Source organism: Eriocheir sinensis, chromosome 47 (genome assembly GCF_024679095.1).
Source record: "Eriocheir sinensis breed Jianghai 21 chromosome 47, ASM2467909v1, whole genome shotgun sequence".
NCBI lineage: Eukaryota > Metazoa > Arthropoda > Malacostraca > Decapoda > Varunidae > Eriocheir > Eriocheir sinensis.
In genome coordinates this window covers 7,350,433-7,369,418 of record NC_066555.1, presented here as the reverse complement: position 1 = coordinate 7,369,418, position 18,986 = coordinate 7,350,433, and the positions used below count along the sequence as shown (strand labels likewise).

General features: G+C 41.6%; 1 protein-coding gene and 1 non-coding gene across 2 annotated transcripts; both read left to right on the top strand.

The window, feature by feature from the left end:
* Window positions 1-5,080: 5,080 nt before the first annotated feature.
* Window positions 5,081-5,196, top strand: LOC126981382 (U5 spliceosomal RNA). The gene has a single exon (XR_007733924.1). It is a non-coding gene; the product is annotated as a U5 spliceosomal RNA (small nuclear RNA).
* Window positions 5,197-6,494: 1,298 nt separating this feature from the next.
* On the top strand, window positions 6,495-18,654 carry LOC126981343 (ankyrin repeat domain-containing protein 54-like). The gene is made up of 8 exons (XM_050832354.1): window positions 6,495-7,402; window positions 8,247-8,418; window positions 8,974-9,084; window positions 9,939-10,089; window positions 10,961-11,076; window positions 11,269-11,393; window positions 11,771-12,029; window positions 17,287-18,654. The coding sequence occupies exons 1-7, from the start codon at window positions 7,013-7,015 to the stop codon at window positions 11,999-12,001; spliced, it is 1,296 nt and encodes a 431-aa protein (XP_050688311.1). The 5' UTR covers window positions 6,495-7,012; the 3' UTR covers window positions 12,002-12,029; window positions 17,287-18,654.
* The last annotated feature ends 332 nt before the right edge of the window (window positions 18,655-18,986 follow it).

Here is an 18,986-nt window from a genome sequence, read left to right as displayed (position 1 = left end):
TTAATAACAGCGACTCACTGATATTAGGAGACTTTAACCTCCCCATATCGACTGGGCGACACTGTCAGGTACAGAAGGCGAGTCACATAGAATGATCGAATTTCTAGAAGAAAATTATCTAAGCCAAATGGTTTCTGAGCCAACTCGACAAAATAATATACTCGACCTTGTTATAACAACCCAAGATAACCTAGTCAGTAGTGTCACGGTAGGAGAACACCTCGGTTCTTGCGATCATAAATTAGTGCGCGTCGACATTAAAGCTCAATCATCAGTGACTGAAAATAAAGTAAAGGTGCCCAATTTCAAAAGAGCTAACTTCGTAGAAATCCGACAAAAACTAACAGAAATACAACTATCAGATGACGGCAACGTAGAGGAAGCCTGGCTAAGCCTTAAAAATCACTTACTCACTCAGCAGAACACATTCGTCCCCTTGTGCGAGAAGCGAATTAACACTAATAAAGCCCACCGTGGTTTAATAGCGAAATTAAACAATCAGTCAATGAGAGAAAATTGTTTTACAGGTTAAAGAAAGAACAAAGCACGCCCGAAAACATTAGACTTTATAATGATGCCAGGCGACGAGAAAAAAACTAGTAGGTCAGGCAAAGCGTAGATACGAAGAAAATATTGCAGCCAACTGTAAAAATAATCCGAAATCTTTCTTCAGTTACATAAACAACAGAAAGGCGATCAAAAGTGGTATTGGACCTTTAACAAACAGCGACGGTGCACTAGTGACTGACAGCCAACACATTGCAAACCTCTTAAACAATTACTTTTCCTCGGTGTTTAATACTAACAGTCTTCCTCTCGCTACCACCAACACCAGTACTATTGTAAATCTCGAGCATGCATTGCCTAATTTTGAAATAACAACCGATGAAGTCCTTAAAGCTCTCCATTCACTTAAAACAAATAAAAGTCCTGGACCTGACAAAGTATATCCAACTCTGCTGAAAGAAACAAAGAGCGAAATACTCTCCTCCATCACAACCTTATTCAATATTTCCTTGCGACAAGGCATCGTCCCTTCAGATTGGAAAAAGGCAAACGTGACACCCATTTACAATAAAGGAGACAAAAAAGTACCAGGTAATTACAGGCCCATTAGTCTAACTTCGGTTGTAGGTAAGCTACTTGAGGGCATAATTAGAGACAAAATTGTGAATTACCTTGAAAGCCACTCATTGATTGGGGACTCACAACATGGCTTCCGAAACAAAAGATCCTGCCTATCAAACCTATTAACCTTTTATAACGACCTCTTCACTGTTTATGACGTAACCAAATCACTGGACGTAGTCTATCTTGATTTACAGAAAGCGTTTGATAAAGTCCCGCATCATAAATTACTTTACAAATTAAATCAAATAGGTATTGACGGTCAAGTAAACCAATGGATCGCGAATTGGTTGAGCAACAGACAACAAAGAGTAGTGATCGACGGATTTAACTCAGAGTGGGCGCCTGTCACTAGTGGCGTCCCTCAGGGCTCGGTCCTTGGCCCAGTGCTCTTCATTATTTACATCAACGACGTGGATGTTGGACTCAATAACCGCATTAGTAAATTTGCAGACGACACAAAGATTGGCAACTCGGTTCTCACTGACGAAGACAGGCAAAGCCTCCAAGAGGATTTGCACAAAATTTCAGCTTGGTCGGATAGATGGGAGATGCCCTTTAACGTAGACAAGTGCCAGGTCCTTCAAGTTGGAACGAGGAATAAGAAGTTCGAATACGAAATGCGCGGCGTTAAACTCAAAAGCGTTCAATGCGTCAAAGACTTGGGGGTCAAAATCGCGTCAAACCTCAAATTCTCACAGCAATGCATCGATGCAGCAAATAAAGCGAACAGAATGTTGGGCTTCATTAAAAGAAACTTTGTATTCAAGAATAAAGATGTAATACTCCCGCTCTACAACAGTTTAGTCAGACCCCACTTGGAATATGCGGTACAGTTTTGGTCTCCCCACCATGCAAAGGATATTGCTAAATTAGAAGGTGTTCAGCGTCGGGCAACGAAAATGATCCCTTCCTTGCGCAACAAATCCTACGAAGAAAGGCTTTCTACCCTTAACATGTTCTCTCTTGAGAAACGTCGCCTCCGAGGAAAACTGATCGAATGTTTTAAAATACTTAATGGTTTCACGAATGTAGACAGATCAACATTGTTTATGATCGATGACACTTTGCGCACGAGGAACAATGGCGTAAAACTCAGATGTAGACAAGTAAATTCAGACTGCACCAAATTTTTCTTCACCAACGTTGTAGTGCGAGAATGGAATAAGCTTCCACCGTCAGTGGTCCAGTGTAACACGATTGACTCCTTCAAAAATAAGCTCGACCGTCACTTCCTTCAACTTAATATCAACTAGAGTAGAAATGCAACGTTTTAGAGTCTTCTGATTAATGTAAAATCACTTAGGTTTAAGGACAGACCACCAAGTCTGGACCATGGGGTCTGTGTGGTCTGATTTTCTATGTAAATCTATGTAAATCTCTCTCTCTCTCTCTCTCTCTCTCGAGATCTCTCTCTCTCAACCAACTCCTCCACCCACCACCACCACCACCACTAGCCTACAGCACCAGTGCACCAACACCACCACTATAGCACCACCACCACCACCATCATCACCACCACCACTACCATCACCACCATCATCACCACCATCACCTCTTACCTCCACTTTGAAGTTGCCGGCTGGAGCACAGAGTTGGCTGGACTGGGCTCCCAAAGATGGCGGCCGAAGTACTTCCGGTTGCCGCACCAGAGTGTGTGGCTCGCGCGCTCTAGATATAACTCTGTGGCTAGCACGCTGTATTTTCCTTCAAACCAGCATTGCCAAATTATCGCACTCATCGCATAGCATTGTCGTAGTTTCTGACCGATAACTATAGCAAAAAACACAAAAAGCATCAATAAATAACAGTTTTAACGCTAACTTTACTATTCTATCGTTGTTTGTGTGGTTGCGGCAGTCTTCAAGCCTAAAAATGATAAATGCCATGTTCAGAGTACGACAACTTGGCAACGCTGCTTCAAACCTCCCGGAAAATAACATAATCAAAGTGTGGCAGGCTGGCTTCTATACTTATGCTTCCTTTATTGCTGTGAGGACGAAGCATGTTTTAAGTAAATTTAAATGTCTGTTTTCATGTTTAATTCCCACGCCGGTATATGGTTTCATTATATAGTAACCCGCTCACATCTCGCTCCCCGGCATCACCCACGTTAATTAACCTTCCAACCGCCTGGAAAATAACATAATCAAAGTGTGTCATTATCAAAACCATAGTAAAGATCAGCCGTCAAAAAACTCATGAACAAAATGGTTATAATGCGTCTGTTGCACGTGGACCCCGTTGCAACATTTGGCGCCAACACGGTATCTGTTCTCTGCTCTGATTGGCTGCCGTGCGTCTTGCTGTGCGCTGATTGGCTGAGAGTCCTGCCCCTTTTCTCTCGAGCTCTCTGATTGGTCGGCACCTCAGCTAGCGGCAGGCAACACCAAGGCAAGTATAGAGAGGTATCGTCACTCATAGAACGTGAAGAACCAAATTTTGAAATGAGCTTTTTTATTAGGACCTCTCGGATGTTTTTTATGTTATAAACTACTACAATAAAATAAAATAAGATGTGGATTTTTTGTTATATAGCCTATGAAGCAATTGTCGGTGAATAAAAAATATAAATAGAAATGTTCACGGCATCTCATCCTGGACGATGATTGGCTGGCGTCTCGATAAGCTCCGCCCCTTCCTCGAGCCTAATTAAGCCCCGCCCCATCCTCGTTGTCTGCCCAAACCGACGACTTCACACACCTCACTCTCACCCTGTTTCCTGACCCCAACATTCATTTTTACGAAAAACTGAGACCACCATCATCTTCCTGAGAAAATTCTGCATCACACGAGCATAAAATTGTAACAATAATGTAAAATTACACATACGAAAATGTGAGTTAAATGAAGTAGGGAATACATATTTTCTTGCACTTATTTCCCTTCAACTCCTTAGTACTCAGCTGGTTTTCGTCGAATCACTTTTTTTAAGTGCAGATCCTAAATCTGCATGCTTTTCTGCTTCTGATGGTGTAGGGTACGTTCCGAGGTAAAAATATGCATAGGGTCAAAATCGCCTTCGAACATAAGCCGAGCCGTGACAGCTTTCATTCACTTTGGCATTTATTTACTGGTCAGACTCGCCGCTCACACACAGATGGGGCGTGAGGTGATATGCCGTGAACATTTCTATTTATATTTTTTATTCACCGACAATTGCTTCATAGGGTACATAACAAAAAAGCCACATCTTATTTTATTTTATTGAAGTAGTTCATAACATAAAAAAACATCCGAGAGGTCCTAATAAAAAAGCTCATTTCAAAATTTGGTTCTTCACGTTCTATGAGTGACGATACCTCTCTCTACTTGCCTTGGCTTTCATGTTCATTGCATCAGTTCATCCAAATAAGCGTGTTTCTAGAGGCCATTAACACGAGGGGCAGATGTCCCTTCGCTGCCGTACTAAACAACACCTTCCCAGCAGCTCACTCCTCCATTGTCTTATATATTTCCTTATTAAGCGGCTCAGCTCATCTCAACGTCCTAGCGGCGGCGATGTTAATAGAACGAGTGTCTAATTATCCCTTGAAAACCCTCACCAATATATTGTCAATAGTTTCTTTAGATAGGCAGCCGTATTATAGATAAGTAGCAATGAAACAAACATGCTGCTAGGTGAATAAATCCCGAAGTTTGCCCTGAATGTTTTGTCCGTAGCTGTGAATAGTGACAGGCGGACGGAGTGGCGGCAGGTTTGCGGGCATGAAGGGCACGGTGGTTATCTTGATGTCAAAATTACCCAATTCAGCCAGTGTGTCGGGAAAGAACATTTTAACAAAAAGCTGTGCCATTACGTTTTGCGTGGACCAGCAGCTGTGAGGGGGATAGAGTCGTCCCTGGGCAACAGGCCGGCATATGTTATGTGCGACAGCCTTCTATGTCGGACACGGCCCACCTGTTGGTGTTCAGCCCGAGACTGTATGGCGGCGACTCGGCAGCCTTAGAGCAACTCTGGTTTCCCTTCAAAACGCATAAATCTTTCGCCTTTTACTAAAGATTTCCGTGGAGGGGAACAACTCAATGAGTCTGTTATAATTTTTACTTGGCCTACTTAGTGGGCCTAAATATTACAATGATTATATACTACTTAGGGTACATGTGCAGAGCATTATGCAACAATAATTAGGAGTTTAATGCCCAGAGATTCCAGATTCCCTTCTGTAACCTCGCGTTGATCTTGGGTGTTTTGGGGCTGCTGAACTGGCAGCTTATAAGAACGTCTCCTGTAAGCTTAACCCCACTTTACCTCGCTATCCATGAATTTATCTAACCTCTTCATGAATTAACGTATCAATGGTATTGGCACTCACAGCACGTTATTACATGAGGAAGACTTGGAGTGGTCTGAATGGGGCTATAGGTGAGAGAGTATAGGGCCACGACCGTTTTAAATTACAGGAATATGGCGAAAATGATGAAGCCGTGAAGCGTTTGAGGGACTTTTGGGGGCTAATTAATATGCACTCTCTGGGCTTAAGGAGCTGGGTTACTATATTTTTATGATGGAGGCTTGGTAATGGTCTGAGAGGGGTTGGGTGAGAGACTATAGGGCCACCACCGTTTTAGATTACAGGAATATTGTGAAAATTATATAGCCATAGAGCATTTGAGGGACTTTTGGGGGCTATTATGCACTCGCTGGGCTTAGGGGGGCTATGGTAACAATATGATGGGAGCTTGGTAATGGTCTGAGAGGGGCTGAGTGAAGGACCAGGGCCAACGTACTACACCGTTTTAAATTACTGGAAAATGGCGAAAACTAAATAGCCATGGAGCGTTTGAGGGACTTTTTGGGGCTATTATGCAATCGCTGGGCTCAGGGGGCAATATGTAAGAATATGATGGGAGCTTGGTAATGGTCTGAGAGGGGCTGAGTGAAAGACCCGTCATGGAGCGTTTGAGGGACTTTGGGGCTATTATGCACTTGCTGGGCTTAGGGGGCTAGTTAACTGCATGAGAGGGTTTGATAATGGTCTGAAAGGGCTGGATAAGAGGCTAGGGCCGCTTCCACTTTAAATTTATGCTTGTGTAGTGCAAAATATTCTCAGGAAGATGATATATTTCTCATTTTTCTCGCTTAGAGGGACCATTAAGAAACATGATCCCCGCTGCTACCGGGCTAATATCCATCAACACGAATGGTATGAACCTTGTAAACAGTAACGGTGTATGTGAGTATAAGGACACAGATAGGAAGGAGATGAGTAGTTACTATCCAGCAGCCAAGGAGCCCCTCAGCGTCGATATGGTGATTTCAGTTTTTCTTTATTATGAATGGTGGGGTTAGGGTGGGAGTGAGGTGTGTGAAGTCGTCGGTTTAGAATGAACTGGGCACACTCGCGGCCGCTGTGGCAGAATGAAATGGGGCTGTGCGGATGCCGTGTTCGCTGCCCATGTCCAGAGGCGTCACTTGCAGGGCCTTGGCGCGCACTCTATGGTACATAACTCTATGTCTGAAACTCCCAACCAAGACCCAGGCCAAGGCCAAGCGTCCTCCTGGCAGCCTTCAGTGGTCTTGTTGACATTCGCCATTTCTCTGTGGTACGTTGACAGGAAGACAGAGATACTTTGATTATCAAACGTAGAAACGCGAGACTGTTCAGAGACTTTGCGAGGCCAATATCAAGGCAATTCCACCGACTTATCGCCGTCATTGGAACCAAAACCCGAGGAGGGCCACTGTTGTTTTTTTTCTGACTGCAGGAAAAACATGAAGTGAAAACAAGAGAAAAGTACGAGATCAGGAAATGTGGAATTAACGCAACAAGGACTACTTAGTGGGAGGCGTTACAAAGGCTCATCCCCCACCCACCACTGGCCTGGCCTGGACTCCTATGCATGCAACAGCCAGGCCACAAGCGTATTAACCCAGGAGAAAATGGACTCTGGGATTGACTCAACAGAAAGCAGTAATGGCAGTGCCGAGGAGGTGGAAGCCGCAATGGACGCTGTGCCCTCTGTGGCCCCACAAAATCTAACCCCCAATGATAAATGTGCCGGTACTCTGTCATCATCATCGTCGTCGCTGTCGCTCTCTTCGTCGCCTTCCTCCTCATCTAGCCTGTCCGCCGTGCATCCCAGCACCCCGGCGGCATCGTCTATTGCCAACTTTGCCCCCTCCTCGCTGAAGGCTCTGGCAGCATCCACAGTCAGCGAGATAAAAACGGAGGTGCTGGAGAACAACAAGAATCAGACAGAGCCGCTTCAAGTTGGCGGTCAGGACATGAAGACGCCCCCAAACACACCTGCCCACACTGCCTTTAAACTGGTAAGTGACTCCTGCTGCCACTGTTGTTACTAAAGTACTATCAACGTATCAAGCTTGATTTAGTTGGTCAAGTTGTAAACAGAAGCTTTATTCGGTTAATCAGAAAAACTCCTGGTAAAGATTCGTTTTATTAATGCTCCATTTTGGGACGAAACTTTTTTTTGTTAAGATTGGTTTTGTTACCCCCCTCATACAGAAAGTTTAAAAAGTTTTAGTTTCCACTTCAACATGCTTGAGGCTCCTGAGGGGGCTCGATTTAACATGGTCTTTGTCCAGGAAAGTGCCTTTCCTCTCACACTGAACTTGCACACTTTTAGCCTGCTAGTGCAAGTGTTTTCATTTACGAGCAAAAAACAATCACTAAAAATGCCATGATTTACGAACGGGTACTTGGTGTACGAGCATCCTGTTTGTACAAGTCGAAGATGCGAGTGTGGGTTCCCTTTGTTTGCCGCAAGACAAGAGTGCTCAAAGTGCAAAATAATGGGAATGGGGTCTCAGTCCATGTTGTACACCCGCAGCTCATGTCCGCTTAAGTTTGTGCTCTAGTGTGCGATTTTTGTGTTTTCAGCACGACAGTATGTGTTCGTTTTGGTTTACAAGTTTTTTGTATTGCAAGCAAATTTCCCGAACGAATTAAACTCGTAAACCAAGGTATGACTAATTCTACTGTGTTGATTTGCTTGGGGGACCACCAGGGTTAGTGTCACAGGGTGGGTGAGGCAACACGTCCCTTGGTGTATGCACCTATGGATTGATTAATTTACATATGACAGTTGTTCATGAATTTGAGAAGTGTCCTTTTAACAAAGTTCTTCTTCAGTACCCTTTGATCTCTCTGCAGGGCACAACAGAGATTCCTGAAGGCAGTCGCTTGCAGCTGCACTTCCCACTGTCAGGTAAAGGGAACTCGGAGGACTCCAGGCAGACCACCTATGAACTTGACCCTCCACCTGGCCTGACCTTTGCCAATGTGTCGCCATCCATGTGTCTCAGTCGTGGATATGAAGTATACTGTAAGTGTAGTTAAAATGAGTTTTGCTTTCGAATATCTGCACAAATATGTCTCTAGTGTGAGTTTTGGATATATGAAGTGTAGTTACTACATACAGTAATGCAACTAAGAAATCTATAGCTGTTTGGTCTTATTTTTTTTTTATTTATTTATTTATTTATTTATTTATTTATTTTTTTTGCCCCAGTCTTAGTGAGTGTAAAAGGGTCAGTAAGGGTAATGCTGGAGACTATGAACATGTCTCTGCACACTATTGTTGTGCTGTCCTCTTCATGCTGGTGCTCCTCAGTGAATGTTTTTAATATCTTTCAATCATCAACATGCCACTGTTATACCCACATAAGCCACATTATACCCCAAAAATATATTAACTTTAGCATAAATTGTTCTGTGTTTTCTGAATGCTTCACAGTAATTTCTGATGTAAATGAAAGCTTTTACCATGCAACTTCTCTTCATTCAAATTTCTTTTGTACTAATAATTACTGTAACATTTCTGTTCAGCATTTCTCTCCTAACACTTGAAGTTCTAAATGTTCACTCCTGGCCAGCACAGCTCAAGGCTATGCAGTGCTTCCCTATGAACACAATGCTCTCAAGAAGAAGCTCAGGACACTGCGCCTCAGGATGAGACAACAAAACTGCAAGATACTCTGCTCAAAGTCAAGTGAGTCAGTCCTTCATTGATAAAATATGGTTCATAGCAAATGATACATTACCCATGTCTCTGGAAACCTCCTGACATTTCAGTATTTACTCACACTTTGAGCATGAGTGATAGACATATTTTCAAGACTGACTAGCCCTTTTATAATATGGCTCTTTAGGGAAGAAAACACTGTAGTCACTTTCATTACATTTGTTCACTCATGAACATAGATGTGGCACCTGCGCATTGTTAGTTTGTGATTGCATGAAGATCATTTTTTTTATTTTCAGTGATATATTACAATGTTTATATTTAAAAAGAACTCTCAAACCCTCGTATATAAACCACAAACATACCGTTTTGCATCGATAATATTCCAAACAGGCACATGAAAGACAAGCTTGTATCAAACACTGTATAGTCAGATCATACTTGAACGACGTATAGCCTTTCAAATACCTGATTGATAATGTTGTTTAAGTTGGATAGGTTAGGTGGATAGAGAAGACTTGATGGAGAGAGAGCAAAGGAGAGGATTGAGAGGACACAACAAGAAGCTGAGAAAGGAAACATGCTTGAGAGACAAAAAGAAGTACAGCTTTCCTCATAGAAGTGTGGATTTGTGGAACAGTTTGGAAGAGGAAGTGGTGGAGGAGAAGAGTGTCCAACAAATGAAAGAAAGATTGGATAAAAGTAGACAAGGAGACAGGACTATCCGACCCTAGCTCAGGTCCTGCATGCTACAAACACACACACACACACACACACACACCATTCATTTTTGTTAAGCTTACAGGAATCTGACTCACATGCAGTCTGATTTAATATACTGTGTCCCAGAGCTGTTTTATGTTGTTTAACTGCTATTCCAGAGGAGAGGAAGCTTAGAATAGCCGTGGGACTGAACAACGTTGCAACGGTGGAGCGGTTGCTGAAGGAAGGTGTTGATCCTAAGGTTACCGACATAAAGGAGCGGTCACCCCTGCACATAGCTGCCTCAAAAGGTTATGCAGAAATAGCAAGGTAATAGTCAGTCCCCAACTTTCAAAAACAATTAGTTCCTAAAGTTTTTTTTTCCTTTAGCACACCATATTTTCACCAAGAATAATATAAGGTAAAGGTAAAGTTGAGGGCATGCACTATGGCTGCCCTTGGCCTGCATGATAATCTCCATCTCATTGGCCCTTGACACATCACAATGGGACACAGGGCAGGTGTGACATCCGGGGTGCCACGGTTTATCTTCACCAAGTTACTCATTGCGCTTATATATTGACCAGGCGGAAAGGGAGCATGAACAGCTGGGTGGGCTGCACACTGACTCCCAGAGCCAGGATTCATAGCTGGGTTTCCTAACCACTACACCACTGAGCATATGACCACAGATGTTGCGCCGACTAAACAAAACTTTCCAAACTTTTTGTCCTTGAAAAGTATGGGTTGCCACAGCTCTGATGCTAATTATAATTTCATATGTATATTTGTTCATGATATACATCTATATACATGAAAACTGATAATACAGTAGGTTGTAGTACATACAAAAACACAGTTGTATTAGGACACTGATGATCAGTAGCCAATTCGTCAACTCAATTATCTGAGTCACAAAAAACGTATAAACCAGCAAAATAAAGCCCTGTATTGTCCGTGGTTATGATTTATCGAAGTAATTCACTGTTCCCTCACCTTAAATTTTCCATAAATTATAAACAGGTATTCATCAGTAATGAAGAGATTAGGCCAATGAGACAGAGATGAACACAGGGACCACACTCATCTATAGCATATGTCCCTACCTCTCATCTTGAATAATTGGATAATCAAATACCCAATGAATATTCAATGTACATGTTTCAATAGAAAATAAGTAACCAGCAACTATTTCCTCCAGGCTGTTGCTCCAGTATGGTGCAGACCCTAACCAAAAGGATGCCATAGGGAACACAGCGCTCCACCTGGCAGCTTGCACCTCCAACATCCCCATGGTGACGCTGCTCCTCAAAGCTGGTGAGTAGCAACACTTGTATAAATAAAAGAAATGACCAATGATAAATTTTACATTCTGGTCTTAAATGTGTGTTGTTTTTGTACCAGCTGTGAAACTAGACAACAGTATGAATCCCAGCTGAGGCATTTTCCACACTACCCACCCAGCTGTTGGTAATAGAAGTAGAAGTTATTGATGAATGATTTTGGCAGGCACTAATGTGAGGCAAGCTGACAACCAGGGTTACTCCCCTCTCCACCTGGCACGATCCAAGCTCAAGCTGCTTCAAAGAGACAATTCCTCCTCTTCATGCGACATTAAGAAGCAAGTCTATCAGGTACAGTGGGCTTGACTTGTTGAAAATTCATACGTGGTACCCTAATTTGGGTTTTCCTTTTATAGTATAGCAGTGATATATTCATAATGATATTATTTCTCCTTTTCCTTTCTCCCTTTTTTCCATTACACCCTTCAAGTTTTGGCTGAAAATGTATATAAAACTAGGCTAAAAAGATGATGCCAGCTCAAATCAAGATTGTGGCATGTTACCATTGTATTCTCATTTTCCTCCACCAAGTAGCTTACATGTATATTGAAAAAATTTCCCATGTGACCAAAAAATAATGCCTGCCTCACCGAAAACTTCTTTCTGTCAGTCAGCTCTTTATCTCCTCTTCATGCTGCAGTCTTAACCCACCAGCTGTGTACTTGTAGGTGATAGAGATGATGCAGACTTACCTGGAATGTTCAGGGAGTGCTGAGGAGGCTGAGTTGCTGAACTGCTTCACCACGCAACTCTCGCTGTCAGACACGAGACAGGATGTCCAGGCGCTCCTTGACTCACTCAACAACCTCAGCCTCACCAACAACAACGCCCCCAACAACAACAATTCATCCACCACTGCCACTGCCACCTCCACTTCTCCCACCAACTCCACCACTTAGGTTCCTTCACTCATGTTTCTCCTCACAGGTAATTGAAGAATTACACAAAATGAACAGTATTATTTCAATGGCTTTCAATGGATAAAGGCTTCTGCCTCTCCTTCCTTATTTTAGTAACAGTTAAAGAATTACTATCAACTAGCATTGGTTAAATTGGCCTCAGGAAGTTAAACCCTTTCGTTGCTAAACACTCACAGTGAGCACTAGCGTAACTTGCCGGTGGTGCCGGCTGCCTGGGATTGAACCCGCGACCAACGTGACGGGAGAGCCACTCCCTACCGAGTCGGCCAAAGAGGTACCCCACTGGCTAAGTGGGTTATGGGAGGCTCGTTCATCAGGCATAGTCGCCGCACTTCACAACTTTCCCCTCTATGTAGATTAATTTCTGTGTGTTGAGACCTTTAGACTGTGACCCATTTTGCTGCACTATTTCACAATGTCCCCGTAGAGACATGCCTCCAACACTTCCCATTTTCTATTACCCTGTTACCCCTTCGGGGAAACTCAACAGAACTGCAGGAGAGGTTGCCCACCGCTATGCCACCACTGTCATGCCCTGGGAGTTTATTTTCTCTTTTTTTTCTATTTTCCTACACGTCCTCTGCGTGTATCGAAACACACGAGAAATTAATCAAGACAAGGTGAGGGTATTCGCCGGCTGCCTGGGATTGAACCTGCGACCAACGTCATGGGAGAGCCACTCCTTACCGAGTCGGCCAAAGAGGTACCCCACTGGCTAAGTGGGTTATGGGAGGCTCGTTCATCAGTCATAGTCGCCGCACTACACATGCTCCAAAGTCTTGGCTAATTTAGAAATGTTATCACCAACTGTAGCATGAACACTGCTTACAGCATGAGCTCCACAGGCAACTGAGGGGGTGGTGTGGGTGGGGTGGCTTGAAGCTGCAACAGCGGCAAGGTAGGAGATACAGGAACGCTGTGTGAACAAACAACTGCTCTATCCATGGCAGGATATGTGAAATGTTGACTCATTACAGTATCTAATATTACTAATTTTATTGGCCTCGAGGACTAGCTGTATCAATAATGCTGGAAGGAAGTATTGATGATGATTTTAACATTTTATGGAAATTTTTGGACAAGCTGATTGCTTGGGAAGGCAATTTTCCGGGTAGACCTGGACAGAGGTCTTTGCAGGTGACTGCATCGGCCAAGGATTACACATTAATAAAAGAAAAAAACAATTGTCATGGAAATGTGTAGTGGTGTTCAGTAACATTGTTAAGAAGTGAAAATGAGCACCTGTCCATGAGCATCCATTTCTGTATAATTCCAATTCCTAGCCAGTTTTTGAGGCAAGCAGGTGAGCAGCAGGACCAAGCGCTGGATTTGCAATGCCAGTAATGCAGGAGTTGAATTATGGACCTTTCAAATGTCTAAATAGTAGTTGTGGCCACTGATGAAAAGGATTTCCATAATGAGTGGATGAATAATAATTAAATTGTGAATGCCTGATAATCCTTGAATTCTGTGTGATCAGAATTATGTATAGAGTTATAGCACTCTTCAAAAAGCAGTGACATTGGAACCCAATTTTACTGTTGAGCGCTGACTTCTTAAACCAGGATATAGTAATGCCATCACAAGCAAAGTTGTTTTCCATATTTTGGGATAAGGATACAAAACAGCAGCTGATGACCTGCAGCAAGGGCTGTCCCACCGGCGACTTATCAAATCAGTAGTTTGTGCATAGCATGAAATCAATCATGTCACCATTTGCTATGAAGTGTTAAATGGCAGCATTCTTGTCCACCATGAAATATATAGTGACAATGGACATCATCTGTTCCATGTAAGATTGATAAAAGTAGTATGTAATGCTTATAGTCTAATGCATACACCAAGATAATGGCAATGAAACATAAACATCTGCCTGATGAGTGATGCACTGAGTCTGTAAATATCTCTTCTAAAAAAAATAAAAAAAATAAAAAAAATTATGTATCACTGTATAGAAATAAGAATGAGGGTAATGTAAGCAAAGAGAAATACATTAAGCTTTGGTTATGAAAAATGTCAGTAGACAATTTCAAACTTGCTTTTTAAGAAATTCAAAGATTTGTTTGTTATTTATGCAGTAGTCAGAAGTTTGGTGATAGTGTGTACAAATGTATTTAAATAAGCATCAGTGTTTATCGTAATAAGAGTATGCAAGGCAAGTGGCTAAAAGATTATGTGTCTATGTTTGGTTGTGATGTATTTGTGAGGATTTTGACTCTGAGGAGTGCCTAGCTTTTTCTATACATCTTGCACAGCCTGTTCTCTCTTTTTCTATGATGTATTGAATACTGTACTACTACCTGTTATGGACAAAGGATAGAAAAATGTGAAACATGTGACTAACAGTGAAATACTAACATTAATAATATATCAGAGAAACATTAATTATATAAGAAAATGGCAGTTATTCATCACCATCTGTGGCCTCCCAAGTTACAGAGTTGGGTAAAGATGAATAATTAAATGTAAGAGCCATGCAATACAGCAAAACCTGTGACAGTAGAATGTTTAATTAAAGACATTTTGTCCTTACCAAATCAGTGAATGAGTTAAGCTTGTGATCCTGTGTTTGTTTTAACTTTGTGTGTGAGTATAATTGCTGTTTCTAGAGTCACATGAAGTACCGCCTAATGATATGTACAGACATCAACCCTAATTCATGGTATGTCTGCCAGTTAGCATGCGCAGTGGCACCTAACCGTGAGTGTGAGGACAGTGCACATAGTATCAACATTTACCAGTTGTTAAAGTTATTTCAAGTAATTTTGTAATCAACAATATGTAGTATCCTGCCCGCTCTCAAACTCACACAGACTTGGGGCTCAACACAGCCAGCAGCACAGGCACTCAGGACTGTGCTGTTAGGCCTGTGTTGGACATGTTAGTACCTCTCCACAATACACCTGGCAGCCAACACTGGTCCTTTACTCTCAACCCAAAAAGCATGTAAAATTATATTCATGTTTTCCACTGGTGCTCAGACATAGTCACCAGTGCTCATAACATAGTCCTAACTGCTTAACCCTTTTTTTGGAATAATTAATGAATTGCACCACTCACCACCACAAGGCATGGTGGAAATGGGTCAGTACCTTCAGTACCTTCATGGCCTGTCTGACTGTGGGTGTGGAGGTGTGCTGTCCGCTCTCTCTCTGGGTTTTTTTTCGGTTTACATTTGAGAATTTCTCAGACTTACACTGTTACCGTTTGTACGTTAGTAGAGCCTAGGTAATTCTACATTATATTTTATTATATTATATGTTAAACCTCCCTTACATCTCTCACTCTCAGCTAGCAATTGGCACTAAAGGAAGGAGATTATTATTGACTTTACAATTCAACGAAGGAGGAGTTGAATCTTTGATCAATGTGTTCCCTGAATGCTGCATGTGAACTCTTACATTATATACAAGGAGAATATGGAAACAGAAAAATCATGTCACGCAGAAGTTCATGCTGCAGGTCGGGAAGGCACCTGAGTGTATGTATACTGTATGTTATGGATGTACTTTGTTCATTGAGTCATTTGAATAATAATTTGCCATACTTGAAAGAAAAAATAAAAAAAATAAAAAAAAATTTTTTTATTTAAAAATTTATTTTTTCCTTTTTTGTCCGTCTCCATATAGATTACAGATTGTGGAGGGGGGATGGGACTCAGCCAGGCCCCCCCCCAACACTAACACTACTAAAAAAAAAAAAAAACAATCTGCCTTTTTTTTTTTTTTGTCATTATAATTTAAGTCCAAAAAAAAAAGTATTTTTTTAGTTTGTTTTCAATAATAGTACAGAATGTATTTTCTTTTATATGTTTTTCAAATAAAATAATTTTAATTCGAGAAATTCTTCCTCGGGTTACCTTTTCGTTCTGAAATCGAGGGTTACCATTCTAGGGTTAAGCTGCTGGCTGTGTCCAAGTCTGGGCCTTGGTTGAAAGCATGAATGTATTATAATCCCACAAAAGTTCAAATGAAACATTTATCAAATGTGCAATTCAGTGGATCTACCATTTAGTGCACACAGTGGCTATATTGTTTGTGTTGTATCTGGCTGTGAGGTTGAAAGCTGTGAACAAGGCAATGGACTTTGTTTTTGCCAATGATGCTATAATCATCATGGAGTTGCTGGAGCTTCTGATGATGGCTCTCAAGTCACTGCACTAGGAGGTGAAGCCTTTAGGACTCCAGATCTCTGGGCCAAGACCAAGGTACAGGTGTTTGAAGGCTTTTTAAATGAAACACTACAGTCTGTTCATTCCTGTAGCAAGGACATTGATATCTTGGAAAATTCCACATACCCTGGTAGTGTAGTGCAGAACAGTGGCAAGTCTTGTCAAGAAGTCTAGGAGTCTTACAGCAGATTGGCTTGGCCTATTGTGTCACTGACTTATTCATGAGTATATGTCATTGTCGATACCTGTGCTGAAAGACAAAGATTCGGACCTTCAAATCACTTGTGCTCCCTATAATGCTCTATGGCTGTGAGACATGGACACTAAACAGTGACTTAAAGATGTAAATTGATGCCTTTGGTAATAAGTGCCTAAGCAGAATCATGGGATATCACTGGAATGACTTTGTATGAAATTTACGATTACTCAGTGAGATTGAATCGAGGCCTATTACCTGTATAGTTCGTGAATGCCAACTCCAGCTCTAAGGGCATGTGGCATGCTGCCCAGAAGCCAGTTCTGCTCACTGGGTGGTTTCTATAAGACACAATCCAATGTGGAGGAGGCCAAGGGGATGCCCACAAGTCTGTGGCTTGAGCAAGTCAGTAGATCCTGCCATGAGGTACTTAGGATGGGAAGTGGACCTGCATGGAGACATGCTTAGAGGGACCCCCAGGGTTGGCATTGTAAGGTGAATGAGGTGATATACCCACCCCCACCCCCACCAGAATATGCCCCCATTGGCTGATTGATTTGCTTTATTGTAAATAGTTTGAAAATATTAACCCTGTAGGAGCACCATTCCTGTTTAAGCACATCCAAAATAACAAAGAGAATGAAGGCACACTTGTGGCCTGCCCACTCAATGTAAACAAATGTGGTGTTAGGTACAGAGGCATCACTGTGAAAGGATATTGGCTTTTACTCATGCTAGTACTTTTTTTTTTCTAAATCAGTTAAAATCATTCACTGTTTTTGTTTTTTTTTTTTTTTTTTCTGGGAAATTGAGGGTCAACATTATACAGTAAACCCTTGCCGCTGCTGATTTCAATATAATGAATTTCGGCTTTAACAGACTTTTTTACCTTTCCAGTATGTGTGGGGATTTACCAGACAAGTTTGGTAATTGCGGGGCCATGTTCGGTGGTGGTCTGGCCAAACTTGTACACACATGGCGTCAGCGTAACACAGTATCCAACGTGGTTTGAGCCATGCCAGTGGTGAGGGTCGCTAATCATTTTGTTTCAATGAGGGTGAGGAAACTTACACTCACACCAAAATTAACACCAACGAAGTGAATAACTATTTTGTAATATTATTGTTGAATATGATTCAAGTAGTGTCATGGGTTTTCTTTTATAATGCATTTAGTTTGACACCATTTGTGTCATAGTGTGCAAACAGGTTGTAACCTTTTGAAGCATTCAATAGAATTTAGGTGTATCATGGACAGTTGCAGTCAGTTACACAACTTTGGAGCCAAATAAGAAAATGGCCTCTCAGAGAAAAGTGATTGTCGGACAGCTTCACCAAGGCACGGAGGATCGTCATCATTATGTTGAATCACTCCAGGCCATGGCAGTGGACAGTGTACCAAGGCAGCAGGCACCTGGGCTTGCCAAGTTTGAGAACCTTAAAGGGCATGATTCACAAGTTCAGTTCCATTGTAGCTCTTCTTGGCAGTCAGTGCCACTCAGTGTGGTGTGAAGTGGAATGACAAAAATGATTATTAAGATCTGTCCATCGAGAAATTAGACCATATCTCCTTACATCTCTATGGCTAAGGTCTAGACAGTAGATGTCTGATCCCACAGTAAGTGGAGTATGAATGAGTCCAGTGTGTCATTTCTTAGAGATTTGCAAAATGCCCCTCTCCTTTCTATTCCATTTAATAGACTAATATAGTTCAGATATTTATAAAACAATAACATGACATAGTTTTAGTAATAAAAAGCCTGGCTGTGACTAGCTGAAAAATGATGCTCTAGCTACTGCAGTAATTGAGTTTAGGTCAGTGCAGCAAAACTTACTTCCTGGAGCTTAAAAATGTGTCACGTTCCATCACGGCGGCATTATACCGCAAGGGTTGTGAGTGGTGGCCGAGCAAACAGGAAAAGTTAGCCTGTAAAGATCGATACTCAACTTAGTAGTATCTGAACTGTTCATTATTCATTTCATTATTTATGCATTTATATTATTGTGAATGTGTGTGTGTGTGTGTGTGAATAAATTTTGTCAGGCTGTTTTTTTTGTTTTTTTTTAAAGGATTACATCAAAAATCATATAGAGATCAAACTCATTAAATCCTCTTCCAACTAAGAAAGTTCAAATGCAGTAATTGTCATAAATTAATTCAGTCAAAAATTACATAAATACTTTGTGCATGTAATAGTAACCACTAAGTACTGTCATGTCGCACCATGTTTGAAATGGAAAGCTTAATAAAAGTTCTTTTTTTTAATTTTCTTTATTCTGAAACCCTGCCTTGTAGTCTGAATTTTAAGTCTGAAAATACTTGTATATGAGGTGTTATTTTTATACCACTTATTTCTGCAGAACGTTATTGAAGGGAAAAATGAAACTAATGCGTATATACAATGCCAGCCTTAGATATTAATACATATAACAGTTTCTTGGTATGTTAAGTCTTAGAAATATTTGTACAACACCCTCGTCAGTGCTAGACAAAGCTTAACTGTTGAATTCCTTGTAAACTGTGGGTGTGCCCAGTTCATTCAAAACCCATGACTTCACACACCTCGATCACTCCCACCCTGTTTCCCGACCCCAACA

What these genes read in the sequence shown, in the direction of transcription:
- LOC126981343 (XM_050832354.1), top strand. Translation starts at nt 7,013, where the DNA reads ATGGACTCTGGGATTGACTCAACAGAAAGCAGTAATGGCAGTGCCGAG. An exon ending in GGTTATGCAGAAATAGCAAG is followed by an intron (nt 10,090 to 10,960) that starts GTAATAGTCAGT and finishes TATTTCCTCCAG; the next exon opens with GCTGTTGCTCCAGTATGGTG. An exon ending in TTAAGAAGCAAGTCTATCAG is followed by an intron (nt 11,394 to 11,770) that starts GTACAGTGGGCT and finishes GTGTACTTGTAG; the next exon opens with GTGATAGAGATGATGCAGAC.